A 20,216-nucleotide genomic window follows, 5' to 3' on the forward strand; every position below is an offset into this window, starting at 1 on the left:
GAACTCCTCAGCCTGCCATTTGAAGCCTCCAGAATCTGGTTTCCCTGAAGACCACGTCAGGTGGCAGCTCTGATGTGTATGTGTGTGTGTGTGTGTGCATGTGTGATTTGCCTTACCTTCTCTCTCTACCCTGGCTCACAGGTGAATGCTGTCCGGGTGTATGTGAATAGCTCCTCAGAGAACCTCGACTACCCAGTCCTCGTCGTGGTTCGCCAGCAGAAAGGGGTGCTGTCCTGGCAGGTTCCTCTGCTCTTCCAAGGACTGTAAGTGGATCTTCTCCTGGACAACTTCGCTACATTTGTTTTCTTTCAATGACCTAGACCTTAATTGGTGTTTTCCCTAGTAAAAGGAGAAATCAGACTTTTGGAATGTTGACATCATATGCATCCTAAGTGCAAATAATGGTCATAGCACATAGCCCAACCTGTCCAAGTCTGTTCAGTTTCCATCCTCTGTTTTTGTCTTTTAAGTACACTGGGCATGGAGCCAAATGTGGAGCCTGAACTCACAACCCTGAAATCAAGACCTGCGCTGAGATCAAGAGTCAGATGCTCAACCAGCTAAGCCACCCTGGCACCCTGACTCTTTGAATTCAGATAAGCATCTACCTAGATGTGTAGCACCTGGAAGAACTTTAAGCATTTTAATTCTATCCAGAATATTCTGTAGCTCTTGGTTAGTGGATCATCCACTGAGGACAGGGCTAGGTTCAAGTGTCAGTGTAAATGAGTAATACCTCCATTCTTCAAAATGCCCACAGAGTGTGCATCCTTCATTCTATAGCATTTAAGTGCTACTAAGTGCCGGAAACTAGGGATACAGCAGTGGGGGGAGAGGAAAACAAAATCCCTGCCCCCATGTAGTTTATACTTTTGCAGGAGAAACTGTATAAGGTACTATTGCACTACTAAGAAAAAAACCAGAAGGCATTCAGACATAGGTACATAGTATGGCATTAACTCATTTTTAGTGGCTGAGTAATTTGAGGATTGAAATAGTAACTCTCATAGCCTTGACTTGGGCTCTGGGGCTTTTTTATTTTTTTTTATGTTCCATTTAGCAAAAGCTTAAAAAGTGGAAATATGAAATCAACTGGTTGTTTTATCAGCACAATCTCCCCTTCAACATTTGGTATTTTTTTTTTCCTCATTGAATTAGGAAGATGGTGTAACATAATATAGACACAATCAAAGTGAACTGGCCAGCACTGAAGAGTCCTCAAGTCCCCGTTATTACATCACACAAGCCTATGCCCAAGACTCAATCACTATCATAGGTCCAGTCTGAAATTTAAAACATAAGGACTTGAAAACAAATTTGGAGAGAAATGAAATAAGATTGGCTTTTTTTTCCTTGCTTGTTCACCGAGTCTCTCTTTTGTTCTTGCTTGTTTTTCCTTCCATCGGCTGCTACAGATACCAGAGGAGTTACAACTACCAGGAAGTAAGCCGCACCTTGTGTCCCTCAGAAGCAACCAATGAAACAGGACCTCTGGAGCAACTGGTAATTGTAGATGTCGCCTCCATGGCTCCACTGGGCGCCCAGTACAAACTGCTGGTTACCAAGATCACGCACTTCCAGCTACAGTAAGCAGGACGTCTTGTGGCCTTTCTCGATTCATTTGTCTGCACATGCTCAGTCCAGTCTCCCTTCTGCCAAGTCAGCACTCAAGAAGGAAATTAGCCACTTGGCATATTGTCTTAGCACCTTCTGACCAGTCCTGCTCACAGCTGGGCAGCAGGACTGTAATCTGTGCAATAGGGAAACAGTAGGGACTGGTGCAGAGGGGAACAGTGCCTGGCCTCAGAGGCATGTCTATTCTCAGGGGTCTGTGTGAGGACCCTGCCTGCCTGTAGTCCAAGCAAGAGGCCCTGGTGACTGGGTACTTTTGTATTATGCGTCAGTACCACTCTCCTGAAGGAAGTTTTCTTTTTCTTCTGAGGAAGACCTTAACCTATTTTCTTGTCCTTATTGCTAGTCCAGGTTTCTCCTTCCAAGTTAAGAATGTATACAGGTAGAAAATAGTGTCATATGGCTTTGTCCTTTGTGCAACAACTAATAACTATTTCCTCCTTCTCCTTGCACTACCATCCTTTAAAACAAAATCAGTTGTTTTTGAACTCATCTCAAATTGTTCGTATTAAACATACATATAATAAATTCAGTTGGGGGAATGGTCTCCAAGAGATCTGTTCTTTTCCAGAGGTTTTTACTCTTGTAAAATATTGCATAAACCTGTGTGAAAATTTAAACAGAAAGGTCATTCCTTAATAAGGCCAGACAGTTCAGGGACTTTCTGCCCCATTCTCTTCTAAGATCAAGGCTTCTCAAGGGTTCAGACCACTTCGTCCTCTCTCAGTGTTTTAAATAAATTTTAAAAGAAAATATCATTAAATTGGTTTATTAAAATTAGAATTTGTACTCATCAAAATGTATCAGTAAGAGAACAAAAGGACAAGCCATAGACTAAAAGACAGCACATATAACTATAAAGGGTTCATAGCAGAATATATAAAGAACTCCTACAAATCAATAAGAAAAAACAGGTAAGCTCTTGGCTGCTGTCCCCATTATCACCCACCCTTCTGTGGCTCTGGCTTCTTATAGGCAAGAATCTCGGCACCAATGAGTCTAGGTACTGCTGAGGGTGGAGACTAGCCCCCGCATGTGCACAAGTTTGTGTACCCAAGTCTCTGTGCCCATAGGTCCAGACTCAGCTTCACTGGAACAAATAGGCTTTCTGAGGAAAAAATGAGGCGGTCTCAGGAGCAACAACTGAGAAAATAATTTTGACCTAGACCTCTCACTAGAGCTTTGGAACAGAGAGTGAAGAGTCTCAGAAGGGGAGTCAATGTTTATATTTACCCAATGGAATAAATGTATATATATATATATAAAACATAAATAGACTCAAATATGCCAAAAAAAAGACTAAGAATGTCAATGGGATTTAGAAAAAAAAAAAAAAGGAAACTAAGTATGTGTTGCTTAATAGAGTACAACCCTAAGTAAAAGAATATATAAATGTAAATAAAAGGATAGTAAACCAAAAGAAAGTTGATGTAGTATATATATCATATTATACAAGATATTCCTTAATGCAAGAAGCATTATTAGAGATAAAGGGACAGTTCATATTTCTAAAAGACTCATTCACCAGGAAAACAAATTTAAGTTTTAAATTTGTATGCACCTAGTAATATCACTTTGTAATATACAAAGTAAAATTTTCAGAGTGAAAGAAGAATTGGACTAACTCACAATCTCTGTGGAGATTTCTCTATAGCTAAAAGAATAAACAGACCAAAACATATATATATGTATATATAGTAATTAGATAGAACAGGCATTGGTGAACTATGGCCCAGAAACTGGCCGCTGGGTTTTGTAACTAGAGTTTTATAAGAACGCAGCCCTACCCATTCATTTACATATTGTCTCTGGGGGCTTTCACACTACAATGGCAAAGGTGAGTAGTTTGTATGGAGACATTATGGCCTATAAGCCTAAAATATTTACTATTTGGCCCTTTGAGATATAAAAAGCAGATGAACATGATCAACAAGCTTGAACTAACTAATGTACTTCGGAAACTGTATCTCAAAATGATAGAATGCTTAAACTTTTCAAATGCACATGCAACATTTACCAAGGTTGCCAAGTTCTAATGCATATCTTGATAAATTTAAAAGAATTGAAATCTTGTATATGGAATTGAGACAGAAATCAACTACAAAATTATGTCTGTAAAACCCCCAAATGTTTGGAAATTAAGTAGTCTACTTCTAAATAACTTATGAGTCAAAAAAATAATAACCATGAAAATTAGAAAATATTCTGAACGAATGATAATGAAAATATGACATATCCAAACTTCTGGGATGCAGCTAAGCAATGCTTAGAGGAAAATGCATAGTTTCAAATGTATATGTTAGAAAGGAAGACTGGCTGAAAATCAATGTGTTAAGTGTCCATTTTAAGAAGTTAGGAAGTAAAACTCAAAGAAAGTGAAAGGAAGTAATGAAATAAGAGCATAAAACAATGAAATAGAGAACAAATCAACAATGGACAAAATCAACCAAACCACAAATCAATTATTTGAAATGGCGAGTAGTATTTTTATACCTGTTTTTTAAAAACATAAATAAGGCAAGCCCATTGGGAAAAAAAATAGGCAAGAGATTTGAACAGACAGATACTTTACCAAAAAAGGTATCCAAAATGATCCCCCAAACACAATCTTACTGGCTATCAGAAACACAAATTAAAACTATAATGAGATTTCACTATACCTACCAATTTCTATAATTTGAAAAGACTGACAATGTGATTTCACTCCTACTTATTATAAATCCAAGTCCTAAATATATAATTGTCCTATTCATCCAATGGAATACTACACAACAATAAAAAGGTACAAACTATTGCTGTACCTGGCAACATGGATAAATCTCACAAACACAATGTTAAGCAAAGGAAGCCAGACAAAAGGAATACATAACTGTTCGATTCCATTTGTACAAAGTTTAAAAATAGGCAAAACTATTCTGTAATGTTACGAGTCAGGATAGTGATAACTTTGGAGAGGAAAGAGGAAGTGTATGGTTGTTTACCTGGTGAATTCATTCAGATATATACTTATGACTTGTGTTTTTTTCTATATGTTTGTTACACTTCAATAGAAAGATTAATTTTTTTAAAAATCAGAATATTTTTTATTATATTTAAAAAATTTTAAATATATTTAATTTTTTATTATAAATATTTAAATATATTTAAATCTTTATTATATTTAAAAATATATATTACTTTTTTGCAGCTTATTTTTCTGATCAGAATGTCTTGTTCTATCATAAAGCTCACCTTAAATTTTCTAAAGCAGTTTATAAAGAAGTCTATAGCCAGTGGAGTTGCTAATAGGAATCAAATATTTATCTCGGTCTTCTCTGCAGCTCTTGACAATGTATACCCATACAGATGGATGGACAGATGGATGAATGAATAGCTAGAAAGATGGAGAAGTAATCACAGCATTTTTTCCAAGTCCCTCCATTAATTTCGGTGTAGAAAAAAGTGACATGATAAGTTCAAGAGCAAAAAACCCCTCACTCCCACCTCTGGGGAAAAAAAAAGGGCAGAAAAAATTTTCTACGCTGATCAATTAAGTGAGAGTTTCTAGGAGGGAGGTTTGAGCATTAGAATATATATATTTTTTAAGTTTCCCAGGTGATTCTAATGTGTAGCCAGAGTTCCTCTGCCTTAAAGCATTACTCCCTGCCATCTAACTATCCCTCACCCACCTCCACACACACACACACACACAGCTCTGCCACCACTCATTTTCCCAAATTCCAGTGATCTAGCGTTCTGTGAAGCAGTACCTCTAAGCAATTTCTAAATATGGCGCTTACATTTAATTATTTTAATACTTAAATCTATTTATATTAAACAATATGAGAATTCATGGTGATACATTTGAAGGAGGTGGCAGCACATTACTTGAAGAGAGTGCAGTTTGAACTTCGGAGAAGCCTCACATTTACTGATTGGTCTCTGTGTCTTTGACCTGTCACCGTCACCTGGTGGCAGTGTACTTGAATTCTAGAGCTGGTTTTCCTGGGAGGCTAATTAGACCCTTTGGAGAACTGAATTCTGTGAAACTGAAATCATAAGGTCACAACTCTGTGCAAGTGTTAATGAATGATATGCATGCTAGTGGAACTGCAAATCTATTCCCTCACATTGTTTTCTGTTTCCACCTCTTATAATGCGACTTGACCTCAGCAACCAGACATTCAGAACATTTCAAAATGCACAGTTACTAGGGCTTTGATGAGAATAAGTTAAGTCTGAGAAGAGATGGTAACTGAAATATATATGCATCTCTTCCTCCTTGGCTCTGGATTGTCCCACACCAACCTTGCTGGAGCCCCAGAAATCCAGAGGAGGATGGTAATGGGCAAGAGGTGGGGATTGTGGTGAGACCTGAAGTCCAGGTATTGAGAGAAACACTGAAAAATCAACTCAAAAGTCCTAACATGGCAGTTTCTGTTGTATGTTTTTGAGTGGCAGACTAGAAGCTATGTGAAACATGTTTCAGGATTTTTTTTTTCCTAGAATCATGAATTTTAAGAATGAAAGGAACTTTGGAAGTTGAATCCACTCACCTCATTTTTACAAATGAGCAAACTGATGCCCAGAGAGGTTAAGTGACTTATCTAAACCCACAGCTAGGAAAGGGTAAAATCAGGACTAGATTCTAGTTCTAACTCCCAGTTCTGTGCTCTTCCCACAATAATACGCTATTTCTACTTTGTGTTGAAAACTGTCCTCCGAATTTTTATGTTGCCCTAAATACGTTTCTCAATTCCATGAAACATTTATTTATTTCAATCGAGTCTTAAAAATAAAATTCTGCCTTAAAGCATTACTCCCTGCCATCTAACTATCCCTCACCCACCTCCACACACACACACACGCAGCTCTGCCACCACTCATTTTCCCAAATTCCAGTGATCTAGCGTTCTGTGAAGTAGAGTGTGAAGTTGCAGGCAGGGAAGAGCACGAGGATGTAGGGGCAGGCAGGCACCTGATCATGGGGTGGGAGGAGCTTGGAAGGGGTGTGAAGAAAGTTAGGTAGTTGTCTAGGTGGTAATAGTTGTGTGGAGGACTTGAAGGGGACAAGACCAGAGGCAGAGAAATTAGAAGGCTTGATGCAGTGGTCAAGGTAATAATGAGATGAACTGAAGAATTTAGAGACGACATTGGCAAAACTTGATTGGACATGAAGAGTGAGGGAAATGGGAGAGTCAAAGATGGCCTCTTCCCTTGTAATTGGTGGTGCCACTAAGGAAATGAGAAGGTTGAGGAAGGAAGGAAGAGATGGTAAGTTCACTTTGGGACATGTTGAACTTGAAGTGCAGATGTTGGGCAGAATGTTGGATATAGAGCAGCCTGGTGCTCAGAAGAAAGTTCTGGATTACAGATAGCAGACTGAGTAGAAGTGCTTCAGGGAGGCTGGTCCACACAGTGCCTGAGGTGGAATAACAGGAGACAGCACGGAGAAACAGGTAGTAGTACCCAGTCCTTGATCTTTGAGATCCTGTATGCTGCGCTAGAGAGTTGTTGCGGTTTTTTTTTTTAAGATTTTATTTATTTATTTTAGAGAGAGCGTGCGTGCAAGCAGGGGGAAGAGCACAGGGAGAGGGAGAGAAAAAATCCCAAGCAGACTCCCTGCTGAGCATGGAGCCGCACACAGTGCTCAATCTCATGACCCCAGGATCATGACCTGAGCCAAAGTTAAGAGTCAGATGTTTGACTGAGCCTCCCAGGTGCCCCTGCGCTAGGGAGTTGAAACTCCACCTTTCAGGTTATGGGAGCCACTAAACCTTTTAAGCAACACAATAAAATAAACAAATCTGATTTTTAGAGATGAATTTAGTAGTCACATGGAAGATGAATTGGAGAGAGGAGAGGGTAGAGACAAATAAAAAAATGAAAAGTTATTTGAATAGAGAAAAATAAACAATGATTAGGAACTGAACATATTATAGCAGCAACAAAGCTGTAAGGGAGAAAAAGAGTCAAGTAATATACATAGGGATAATCCACAAACTAAAAAAAAATACACGTGGCAGAATAAAAAATACAGTCCTACACGAGTACTTGCAGGCTTCAACCCTCCTCCAGCCTTCTAAGTAGGGATTTGAGTCTTTGTTTTGAGAGACTTTTGAGTGAAATCGCACCGCTACGATGCTATGAAAAGTAGTAGATTTTTTGAGGAAATGGGTAAGTGAGGAGGCTTTTAGACCATTTTGCCATGTGTCATACTATGTAATCACCCTTTGGTATTTGGGGGTAGACTACAATAATGATTTCCATTACTTTTCCAATTTTTTTCTTATTGAATGCTATATTGGGCAAAGATGGTACTTCAGGTGAGTCAGGTACATCCGGGTTACTTATACATTAATAGAGTCAGTAAGACGTGATCAATCAAATGTGGAAGTTGATAAAAAGGGAGTCCACGATGACTCCAGCAATGATGTCAGAAGTCTGGTGAGGCTTACTAGCAAAGAGCCTTAGTGGGTCAGGATCAGGAAAATGACAGCACATTCCGTTTTGATCCTGTGGAGTTTGAAGTGTTTGAGGGGCAGCCAAGCACAGAAGCCCAGCAGACAATCACTCTTCCATGATGGGAGCTCAAGGGATAGCCCTGGGCTAGACATGGAGACTTGAGATTCATTGATATTTTTTGTGAGTTTTGGGGCCATTGAATATATATGTGATTTTTATGGCAACTGAATATATATATAAGGTACGTGGCTAAGGAAAATGAGAAGGTCAAGAATAGCGGGTAACATTCTTATGTAAGGGATGGTCTGAGAAACAGGAGTTATCAAAAGAAGCTGAGCAGGGGCGCCTGAGTGGCTCAGTCGTTAAGTGTCTGCCTTCGGCTCAGGTCATGATCCCAGGGTCCTGGGATCGAGCCCTGCAACGGGCTCCCGGCTTGGTGGGAAGCCTGCTTCTCCCTCTCCTACTCCGCCTGCTTGTGTTCCCTCTCTGGCTGTGTCTCTCTCTGTCAAACAAATAAAATCTTTTTTAAAAAAAACAACAAAACAAAAGAAGCTGAGCAGACATAGCAGAGGTGCGGGAGGGTGCAGAAGAAAACCCAGGAAAGCAGGTGTCACAGAGCCCAAGGGAGGAAAGAGTTTCCAGAGGGAGTGGTCGTCAGAGTCAAATGCCACAGAGAGGTCAAGTTAAGGCTGAAGTCACTGGATTTAGCAATTAGGAGGTGACTATTACCCGCAGCAAAGGCAACTTCAGGAGGATGGTGGGGAAAGAATTCCTGACAGCAGTGAGGAGAGGAAAGGATGAATGAGGGATGAAAGCAGAATACGATTTTAAGAAGCCGGTTTGTGAAGGAGAGGGAGGATAGAGAATGACATCAAAGGAGCAAGATACAGAAAAAGGGGAGGCATTTTGTTGGGGTGGGTTTTTTTTTATTTTGAAGGTGGTTGCTATTAGTATATATTTATAAGCCAAGGGTGTATAAAATTTATAGGACGTTGAATTTTATAGAAGCAGCGTCCCAGAGAAGGAAAGAAAGGATGCATGCAGAGTTTATACTCAGACCAGAGCGATGAAGTGGAAGGTTACACATGATCAGAGGGTTGCTGGAAGGGTTGTGGTGAGCGAAGGGAGTTCATAACAGATGGCAGTAAGGAGATAACAGGGAATGATATTCTGAAGTCGATAGTCCAAGTGAATAATAGGGCATAATTTCCTTCAGCAAACAAAGTGGGGGTTTTGCACACACACTGGGCTCTGTGCCAGGGGCTGGCTATCACAGGATGAAGAAGATGCCGGGAATCTCACAGTCTTCTCTGGTACTCACCCCCAAAACAACTTAGCTTTTATCCCTGCCTCTCTTCCCACCCACCCTCTCTTCCCATCCCCCTTTCCTTGTTCTTCTGTTTTATTACTCTCCTGTATGGATTTCTCCTCTCACTCTTCTTCTCCTGTCTCCCTTATCTGCACACTGAGCTCTCTGGACGCCATCTGGTCGTTTTCTCTTCCCCTCTCCCTCAAACTAAGCAAAACAAGGGAACAAAGTCAGCTTTGAGTTTTTCTTATTTATCGAATAAATATTTGTTTCCTGTGCTTAATTTGTTTAAACAAATAGGTTGAAGATTTTATGCTTTTTTTTCTCTAAAGTTGTGCAGGAGTCTCAATTAGCTTTGTTCTATTGGTTAACGACTCTTATAAATAAACCTTCCCCAACCTGTGGCAGGGCCCCCTGGGGAAGGAAGCGACATGTTTCATCTGCAACAGACACAATGTTTATTTTGCATACACTGTTGATTCTGTAGAAAGAGAGGACTTAAATGCTATAGTCTTAAAGAAAATAATGGTTTTGAGGTTTGTATGTATTATACCAGTAAGGAAAACATAAAGAACAAGGGAAAAAAATCATATTGATGCCCATACATTCAGTGTTACAACTGGAATTCAAATGATAAGGGAGTATACAAAAGAAATTTCTGGCCAAAGAAAACTGGTTGCATCTGGAAATCTCCTGCTGTCTGTTGCTAGCCAAGAAAATCAGTGTCTTTTTCTTTCCCCTGACCTGGCAACTGAACCGAACTCAGGCCCCGTGTTGCCCTGGTAACAGCAGATGACACCACACTGCTGAGAGGGAGCCCCCAAGCCACATGCAGCACAGGGGTCCCGACTCTGGTCTTGGAATCTCAGGAGTCAACACACAACTGCGTCTGACACTGACTTTGGCTTCTTTAGCTGACTTTGGGCCACAAGTCTTTAACTGCGCTTCAACAGAAGCAGTCCTTGACACTGATCATTTCTGTTGGGAGTAGCTACATAAAAAATTGCCCCCATTGCTAAATTCTGCACCCAGTCTGCCAACAGCCTAAAATTGTTGGTCATTAAATTTAGAAATAGCACTCAAGTTTTATGACTTCTAAACAACGCCTCCAATTATAAACTTCTTGTTAAATGTTTTGACATGTCCTTTATAAAGGAATCTTCAGTAAAGTTTTTTAAAGTGTTCTAACTTTTATAAAAGGAGAATTCGTGGAGAGGAAGACTCTTCAGGGAGCACCAAGGCATGAAGTTGGGAAGGGGCCCCAGGACAAGTTCAGGTTCAGGTTCCCTGAAATGCAGGCCAGACTGGCGGGGTGGGGACAGACATGTCCCCAGGTGGCAGCACTGAGAATGCAGTGGGCTTGTGTGAGCCATCTTCACGGCTAAAGATGAGGCAGGAGCCAGAAAGCGCAAAAGGCCAAAAACAGCCCTTACAAAACTGTAGAGGAAACCAATTTGTCTTTGTGTTTTCCAGCTTCTTAACCCGGTTCACGTGTGTTCATGCCCGCCAGCCTTCTGTTACTACAAGGGTGTGTTTCCCACAAGCTCTTCACACTTGCCTTTCCTCAGGGCAGGATTCAGGCTGTCTTTCACAGAAGAACAAAAATATCTAATAAAATAGTTCACAGGAAGGGGCACCTGGGTGGCTCAGTCGGTTAAGCGTCTGCCTTCGGCTCAGGTCATGATCCCGGGGTCCTGGGATCGAGCCCCACGTCAGGCTCCCTGCTCAGCGGGAAGGCTGCTTCTCCCCCTCCCTCTGCCTGCCTCTCTGCCTACTTGTGCTCTCTCTCTGTCAAATAAATAAATAAAATATTAAAAAAAAAAAATAGTTCACAGTAAATTACCAACTGGAGAGAAAACAGCTTCATTATATTCTTTTGGTGGTATTCGCATTTTAGAGGATGGCCTTAGAAGGCAGTGCGTAAACTGAAGAGGACACGGTCTTGGACAGGAATTTTAGCTGGTGTGGCAGGCAATTGGAGAAGTGCTTGGAGGCAGGAAGAGTATGCTTCTAGCCCCAGCACCCCTCCCATGGTGATGATGTATTCACCACGTTTAAAATAATGATCTTTTGGCATGGATACATCCAAATTATTTTGTAGTGCGACCTACATTATCCAAAAGGACCTCAAGCCTTCTTTTCCTCTATTTTTCAGCCCACTTCTGACACCCAAACCCTGTGCTTGGTTGTAAAACCTTAAGAGAATCCAAAGGGCAAAAGTGTCTGCAAAAGCAAACAAGTAATTACTTTTATAGGTATGACATCATGGTTATATAAAGACATAAAATCGATCCTCTCCCCAATTTTATCATTCTTGAGAATTGAAACCAAATCTTCATGCTGTTTACTTTGTCAGTTTGATGGGACTAGAACTCATTTCACAAAGGATAAGGCTTTCCTTACATCGACTTTCGGATGGTTTTCTTTTACATAAATCATTTTTGCTTGCTAACTTAGCTTCTCTCTCACTTTTCCCCCTTTTCCCTCTCCCACGTACATTTCTCAGGACAAATGTTGCCTTTCACTTCACTGCCAGCCCCTCTCAACCTCAGGTAAGTGAAGGGTTTCAAGGTTATCGTGATTCTACCTGTTGACAATACCCTCCAAAAAGCCATAGTAATAGGCAGAGTCAGCATGCGGTGTTGCCCTTGACTTTTTACAACTTGTCATGTATTTGCATTTTTGACGTGTTGTTCATATTACTGGGATTTTAGACACAACGTTTAATCTTTTCACCTTAATTGGTGTGAAATAGGAGGCGTGACATCTGTTGGCAGATGTTCCTTGGCTCAACTTTTAGCAAATTGCGTGCCTGTTATGCACCAAGGACAGTATTAGACTGTCCTAGGTGCTGGGGATACGAGGTGAAGAAGAAAGAGACGCAACTTCTGCCCTCATGGACCTTGTAATCAAAATGGGTGCTGGGGGGCCAGGGAGTGGAAGGCCAAACACAATACAGGTACACAAATAATTAACTGACCTAGAAATGCAATAAAAACAAGACAGACTTTAATTTCTACAGTGTTATGGGTAGAATAAATTAGTTATTCCTGTCATAAAAAGAGACCAGGAATGCTGACATGAGAAGAATTAGATATTTGTGCTGTGTTCTCCATTAAACCATAATCATAAACAGAATAAATACTTGAAAACTTTGATTTAAGCCGCTTTTCTGTTGACACTTCTAGCTACCTTCCTTTTTTCTTTCTTGGCTTCTGAAAGAGTAAAGTCTATGCAATAGCAAGTTTATAACAGATTTATTTAATGTCCTGATATTTTTTGTAAATCTTCTGCAGGCTGTAATACAGCTTAGGTCATACGTGGCTACTTAATTTTTTGTTTTGGATATGCTAAAACTGGGATTCACATATATATGGATACTGGTGTAATTCGATTACAGACATTTACTTGCTGGTAAATATTTAACAACCAGTTCCCAGAGAGAAACTCCTGATTTGTAGCATTTGCCCGTTTCTGTGGTGAAAATACTTCTATTCTGGCTAATCTCAAGCTGCCAACATGATGTCCTTGAATACAGAGTTGGGAAGAGATGTGTGCAATTGGCTCTCCAAACCTGTATGAGCCAACTCCCACACATCTTTTAGGAGCTAGATTTCCCATCAGTGAGAGCCTCCACACTGCATATACACTGCCACCCAGTGACAAAACCAACTCCTATAGTATATAGGAATATATATGATACTCCTTTTGCTAACGGTGATCACAGTAATGCTCTTGGGTTACAAAGTTCGGCTTTTCTAAGAACCAAAAATACCTCTTGAGAATTCCAGAGCATTTACCTTTGGAAGAGCCCTGTATTATATGTATTTGAATCAAGCTCCAAAATGGAAGGTCCAAATGAAGTGGGTTCTTGGGAGTGTTGCCATCTGTTACAAGGCATGAACAGACTTCCAAACTGCAGCGTTAATGACACTCCTTAATCTTGAGGTTATTTTTTTTTTCCCCATCAGAAGGTTGTGGATTATTGGACAACATTCTATTTTTATTGCTCTGGTTCTCAGTATAAGGTTAGTAAAGAGGTTGCTGGAATACAGAATTAAGTTTTAACATGTCTTGCCTCTCCTTTAAACTGATAGATTTATTAGAGTCCTAGGATATTGGGCTTGTTTTGGCTGGTGTCCTCAAAATCTTAATGTCGAGCTTCTCAAGCAGTTACCACATTTATAGTTATTGGACAGAAGTCTCCTTTCTTCATTTATTGGCAACATGTTTAAAAGTCAGGGTTAACAAACAGTGGATTCATAATCTAATCTAGGTAAATTGGTATAACTTCTTTCTATTATAAATACTTCCTGATTCTGATGATACCTGAGAAATAATTTTGAAGATATCTCAGCCTGCTCCAAATTGTGAACATATTTCAAGGCACTAGAAGTAGTGCTTGATCTTTGAATGGAAATATTGTCTGGCTACATTCCAGCCAGGAAACAGATTCTTCAGCAAGAAGTCTAGGGGCAGGGTAGGTCTAGTGGTAATTCTTGCCTAAAGGAAGGTTGTTAAGAATCTTGAAGAACAGGCTTATCTGCTTTTCAATGTGGAGCTTCCTATTTCAAAATGATCACATAGAAGTAAATGTTGTCTCATGTTACATCTTGAATATCCCTAGTTCAAAGGGTTGGGGGGATCTTCTTAAGCAGAAACTGGAATGAAGTACAGGGAAGTTTAGTTGAGAAAGAAATGCTAACAAATGGAATGACAACATTGTCTGAAATGGCTACCTTGTTTTGTTCACTGCTGGATGCCTAATATCTGGCTCAGAGCCCAGAGCCCTGCACACAGCAGTTGCTCAATATATGTGAGATGAATGGCTGACTGAATTAATGGAGATTGTAAAACCAGTTTGAATTCATAACTGTAAACATTCTTTAATATTAACAAATCATTTCTTTCTTTTTCTTATTCTCAGTATTTTCTATACAAATTTCCTGATGATGTGGACTCAGTTATTATTAAAGTCAGGTCTGAAATGGCTTATCCATGTTCTGTTGTCTCAGTCCAGAATATCACGGTGAGTCTTAATAACTTGTCAACCTTTCAATATGGAGCATAATATTGTCCGAGGATAAATGAAAGAGGAGGGTGGGGACCATGTCATCCTCTTACCCTGTATCTCCTGCAAAACTGCTAAATAATAAAAACAGTATCTTGTGCACACAAGTGGATAATCTGTTTGGAGACACTGATTTGGGGAGATGGAGACTAGTTGACTCCTCACCAAAATAAACAAAGGAAAGAAGGAAGGGAGGGAGGATCATGACAAAGAATATGGAAGACCAAATCATGGGCTGCACAAGAAACATAGAAACCTACTGTTTATTCTAGGTTTTAAAATTTTTCTTGTAACCATAGGCCATTTCTGTCTCATAATGTGCTAATAAAAAATGGGAAAGGTGTTATAAACTTTAAGACAATGTTTTCAGTTCTTTTTGATATAAAGTGACCTTTAGAGAATTTTAGAAGACAAGGCACCAAGTTTTAGGAGGACTGTTGTGTGACTTTTCTTGGATAAAATGTTTCCTGGTTTTTGGTTTAGTAAGGAACCCCTTGCTCTGTGATCCAGGCGGAATGTGTGGTGTGTATAGTATGGCTTTAGTGATGCTTTCTTTTTTTATCCTTCATGCACATTACAGTGCCCAGTGCATGATCTCGACCACAATGTGGAATTTAATGGTGTCTATCAGTCCATGACCAAGAAAGCTGCCATCACACTACAGGTGAGACATCACTTCTGTGGTCACTATTGTCAATGACAATACACAGTTTATTCACAATACACAGTCAGGTCACCTGTTGGACCAGCATCCAGAAGGTATCATCATTCACTGTGTGCCTTGGATATCTTTCCTTTATGATTGGTTTTAAAATCAAGATTGTGGGGCACCTGGGTGGCTCAGTCAGTTAAGCATCTTCCTTCAGCTCGGGTCATGATCTTGGAGTCCTGGGATCAAGCCCCGCTTCGGACTCCCTGCACAGTGGGGAGTCTGCTCCTTCTCCCTCTTCCTCTATTCCTTTCCATCCCCCAGTCGTGCTCTCTCTCTCTCACTCTCAAATAAATAAACTTTAAAATAATAAGAGTAAAAATAAGTAAAATAAAATAAAACAAAGATTGCTTCTCCTGAAATCAAAGCCCAGGCCATGGTGGACAATGCTACTCTGCCATTCCCCTTGGGAAGTCTTAGGAACCCATGACGCAGTGGAACATATATCTGACAGATTGCTTAGAGAGGTAAGATGAGATACCAATCTCCTCACTGGAGGATGCCAATTTAATGTGAAGTTTGATCTATTTAAAGGAATTGAATACTCTGTATCCTAATACTCTGTATACCTTTAACAGTAACCAAAAGAGGACTTCCATTCTGGATAGAATGGATAAGTTCAAAGGAATATAGACCACATGTGTATAGCAGTTTGCCCTTTTGTCATTTGTAATTAAATTATTATTTCAATGACAGTTTTATAGCAAAAATGAACATATATCATGTCAGTAGATTTTCAAAGAGATTCTGTCCCTGCCTTTAGGGTGGTGTTTACTTAAGTTACTTACAACTTGGTCTGTTCTCCAGGGTAAGGTGATACTGTTTACTAAATAACAAGGAATGAAGAGAGGTTAATTATAATTTAGCTATCAAATGTAAAAAGCCCTATTAGGCTTTAATTTCCTAGTGCCTCAGTTTTGATATGCCAAATATCTGTTCTTGTTCACTCATGAATAAGGAGACTGGGACACTTAGAGAAAGTTAAAGCCAGGACTATAACTCAGGTCGTCTCACTTAAATCTTTGCATCCCTAACCTAAATTATTTAATTGTGGCTGTGTGACTTTTAGGAAAGTCATTTATCATTAGATTATTTTTATTTTTTATTTTTTAAAGATTTTATTTATTTATTTGAGAGAGAGAGAGAGTACACACGGAGGGGGGGAGGGAGCAGGGAAGGGCAGAGGGAGAGGGAGAAGCAGAATCCTCCCCCCTCCCCCGCCCACCGCTGAGCAGGGAGCCAGACTCAGGCTCGATCCCAGGACCCTGAGATCATGACCTGAGCTGAAAGCAGACGCTTAACCAACTGAACCACCCAGGCACCCCTATCATTAGATTTTAAATAATAAAAACTTAATATAGTGAACCTAAAACACTCTAAAGTATGCTAATTTTAAAAACATAATATACAAGTATTAATTATTAAACATAGGCTGTTAACATACTTTTTACATGGGACCTATTATAGTTCTAAGCACCTAAGTGGACACAAGATAGATTGAAATTAGAATAGTGTATCTACTTGAATTTTTTGTATGTAACAATTATTTTATTGTGGATAAAATCTGATGTAAATCATGGGTATCTGAAGGTTCTTTCTAAGAAATTAAGGGGCAGGGGGAACTTCACTTTTCTTCTCTTTCCTCTCTGTTCACACCCCCACCACCACGGACTTTCTCCCCTTTTGCTATCCTTTCTTGCTATCACAAGTTGTTATGTCTTATGCAGAAGAAGGATTTTCCAAGCGAGCAGTTCTTCGTGGTATTTGTGATAAAGCCTGAAGATTATGCCTGTGGAGGATCTTTCTTTATCCAGGGTAAGAGATAGTGAGGAATGCTTGCTACTTAGAAAAACCTAATGAAATGGAATGGGAGGGAAGGCAAAAGCTCACAGTGGCCTCTTACTACCATCTCTAGTTCTCACTGAGGGTCATCAGCAGTCACTTGCAAGGCAGTCTGAGAGAGATTTGAAAAAATATCTATAAGGAAGAAAATGATCAACCTAAAGCTACTGTTGATTCTACAGAATGTCACTTAGTGCCCTACATCTTTTCAAAGTCTTCTGCTCCCTCAGACCACGTGAGGTTTACTCACTCAGTTGGCCTTTTACTCAACAAATATTTGCTATTATGTAATAGTGATTTTATGCAGCATATCAAGGTCCACTTTCTAAGATCGGTTTGGTGGCCAACAGTAATGAGCCACTGTATTTATCTGTAGTCATCATTTCCACAAGGACGTACAAGGAAAATTCAGAGTTCTCAATTTCAGTTGCCAAAATTTTATACCTGGCAAGATGGTAAGAAAGCAAAGTGGACAATTTATCCCCATGACAGGGATTGTGTGAGCTCTCAGGCATAGTAAAAATTGTTATGGGTAACTACTTAGGAACTACTGTGGGAATGGAACAGGCTGTTGATTGAAAACACAGACCCCTCCCCCCGCAGCTGATGAGCCACATGTGATTAACTCAGAGGGTGTTTACTACTGAGTAGACATCGTTCTCTTGCCATTTGGGTGAAATCTCTGCTTATGTATTCTTTAATCTCTTAATTATATAGTTTAGAGTTGTGCTGGTGTCCATTGTCCTTTGGTAAACTACAAGTCCTTTTATGACTATATAACAAAAAACAAATTTTCACTGGCTGGAATAGTGCAAACCAAAAGATGAGACAGCTTTTATTTTAGTAGCTGTTTTCTTCAGATGTCTGTGGCATATTGAGCCACATGGATAGCAGAGGATGAGCCGAGCCTTCTTCACTCCAGAAGGGGGGCTGCAGTCTCACTGCTTCAAAACTATCAAAATGCACCCAAGCAAAGGCTAAATTGAAAGCTTAGCCCAAAGGGGTATTAGATGGTTTGTAGCTTTGGGGGTTAGATTTTCCTCTAGTTCTTGCTACAAGAAAATTCAACAACCAGAGCTAATTGTGGACAGTTTTTGAACAACTGTTCAGATGAGAGGCCAAGAACCAAATATCTGATCTATTGTGCCTTGTTCTTTTTTACCAGAAAAGGAGAACCAAACCTGGAATCTACATCGAACAAAGAATCTTAAAGTGACCATTGTTCCTTCCACTAAAGGTCGGTATTGCCTCTAGGATTCAAAGGAGAAAAATTTCTATGTGAGGAAGTCAATCATATGCATCAATGCTAATGCCATCCTTCCAGAGAAACATCATAAGAAAACTGGTATTTACCTTAGAGATAGAAGAGAGAATCAAAGCATTTTGTTAAATCTCTTCCAGAAAGAGAGGGAACTCAATTGTGAAGTTGTATACAGGAAGTCCCTTCCTACCTTCCACTGGGAACTCATGAGTGTGAAAGGTGGCCATTTGTGAATAATGTCTGGGTGACCTCCTGCAGTTTTGCTGCTTTGAATGGAAATATATTAGGACTTCAGAATGGGTATGATGGAGATGGGCCCTTGAAGCTGTCCTGTCCCAAACATGGTCCTCTTTTCTCCTGAGGACACCCTGACCAAAGTTGTTTCTCTTCCCTCAGGATCTATTGATGTGAATCCCATCCTTATCAGTCTCTTCATCTTCTTCTTCTTCTACTTCGGATTCCTGCTTATTGTGCTTGTTCATTGTATCAGGTAAGTCAAGAGTATCAAGAAATGTTAATCCCCTTTGCCTTCTCTGCATAGGAATTAGAGCATTAGGCTTTAGAGCCATATTGACCAGATTCAACTCTACCTCAACCACCAACTGTGTGACCTTGGGCTAATTACTTAATCTTTCTGTGCTTCAGTTTCCTACTCACCATAATGAGAGCATAATTTCCCTCCTAGGGGTGCCTGGGTGGCTCAGTCGGTTAAGCGTCTGCCTTCGGCTCAGGTCATGATCCCAGGGTCCTGGGATCGAGCCCCGCATCGGGCCTCCTGCTCAGCAAGGAGCCTGCTTCTCCCTCTCCCTCTGCCTGCCGCTCCCCCTGCTTGTACTCTCTCTCTCTCTCTCTGTCAAATAAATAAATAAAATCTTTAAAAAATAATAACAATTTCCCTCCTAGAATTGTGTAACTGCAGTATTCACATCAATGTCCTGCACAGAGTAAGTGCTGGTAGAGTGTTAGTTCTTTTCATAGTTAATAAAACCTCAACAGAAAGACAGCGTGGGTATTTTTTGGACCAGGAAATCCTGTAAATCCTATGGAATGTAGGAAATGATGAGTTCTTCCCAATATGGAGAAACATATTAAATATTCCATTAATAGCTTTAAATATTCCATCAACAAGTAAATTAATGCCTGAAATAAATCTCAAGGTATACCACACAGCAGGAGTGATGTGCTTTGGTACTATATTAGCAGCTTATTAGCAGCTGCTTTCTTACTACTATAGCATCGACTTTCTAGTAAAATGTCCCTTGAGAGGAAAAAAAGGAGATGATGGTACTGTAATTTGACCAAGACAATTTCCCTTCCCATGAGTTTGGAGCCCATAATAAAAAGGGCCCCGGTTTCTCCTTGCATCTCTGAGCAGGCCCAAACACTGAGAATTCTGTACCTTGTTGGGGTCTCTGTGAGGCAACTACAAAAAATGGCAGAAGGCCTACAATAAACAAATGTTCATTCCTGTCTTGAACACACAAAGAAAACAAAGCACAGAGCTTTCAGCACACAGTTTTCAGACTACCGGGCAAGCTCACGGCATTGGTGGAAAACTTCACGGCTACCACAGTAATACAGCTGTCTCAGCGGTACAGGCCTAGCTCGGATTCAAAAAATAACTCTCTTCTGTGACCCTCACAGAGCGTTCCCGTTGAGAAACTGAATTTTAAAACCCTGGGACTACCACTGGCCATATCTGGCACAATTGGAGCATCAAAATAATTAAGAATAATAAATTTATAAACCACTGAGAAAAATAGAAATTTGTGAATCCAAATTGATGAAGGGAGAGAGGGAGAGAGGGAGGGAGGGAGGACCTAAATACCTCCAGATACAAATCCAAAGGCACCAACCACGTAGTACGCATTAGGGAAGGGAGCCATTAGCAAATGCTGACAACGTAAGGGAGGACTCTTGCCTACATCAGAAGGCCAAAAGCTGCTGG

The 20,216-nt window shown here is 40.1% G+C and overlaps 1 protein-coding gene across 5 annotated transcripts in view; it reads left to right on the plus strand.

Annotated features, from left to right (window-relative positions):
- Positions 1–20,216, plus strand: part of SIDT1 (SID1 transmembrane family member 1) — an 89,917-nt gene that overhangs the window by 26,242 nt on the left and 43,459 nt on the right. For all 5 annotated transcript variants that reach the window (XR_013445260.1, XM_078066160.1, XM_078066164.1 and 2 more), the window contains exons 2-9: positions 142–263; positions 1,416–1,586; positions 11,892–11,937; positions 14,313–14,414; positions 15,037–15,120; positions 16,893–16,980; positions 18,173–18,244; positions 18,665–18,758. Coding sequence is in view for 4 of the 5 variants with exons in the window: in XM_078066160.1 (XP_077922286.1) it covers positions 142–263; positions 1,416–1,586; positions 11,892–11,937; positions 14,313–14,414; positions 15,037–15,120; positions 16,893–16,980; positions 18,173–18,244; positions 18,665–18,758 (779 nt within the window). In the remaining variant the exon portion in view is untranslated. The remainder of the gene's footprint in view (positions 1–141; positions 264–1,415; positions 1,587–11,891; positions 11,938–14,312; positions 14,415–15,036; positions 15,121–16,892; positions 16,981–18,172; positions 18,245–18,664; positions 18,759–20,216) is intronic.

The sequence above is a fragment of the Halichoerus grypus genome, chromosome 1 (genome assembly GCF_964656455.1).
Source record: "Halichoerus grypus chromosome 1, mHalGry1.hap1.1, whole genome shotgun sequence".
Taxonomy (NCBI): Eukaryota; Metazoa; Chordata; class Mammalia; order Carnivora; family Phocidae; genus Halichoerus; species Halichoerus grypus.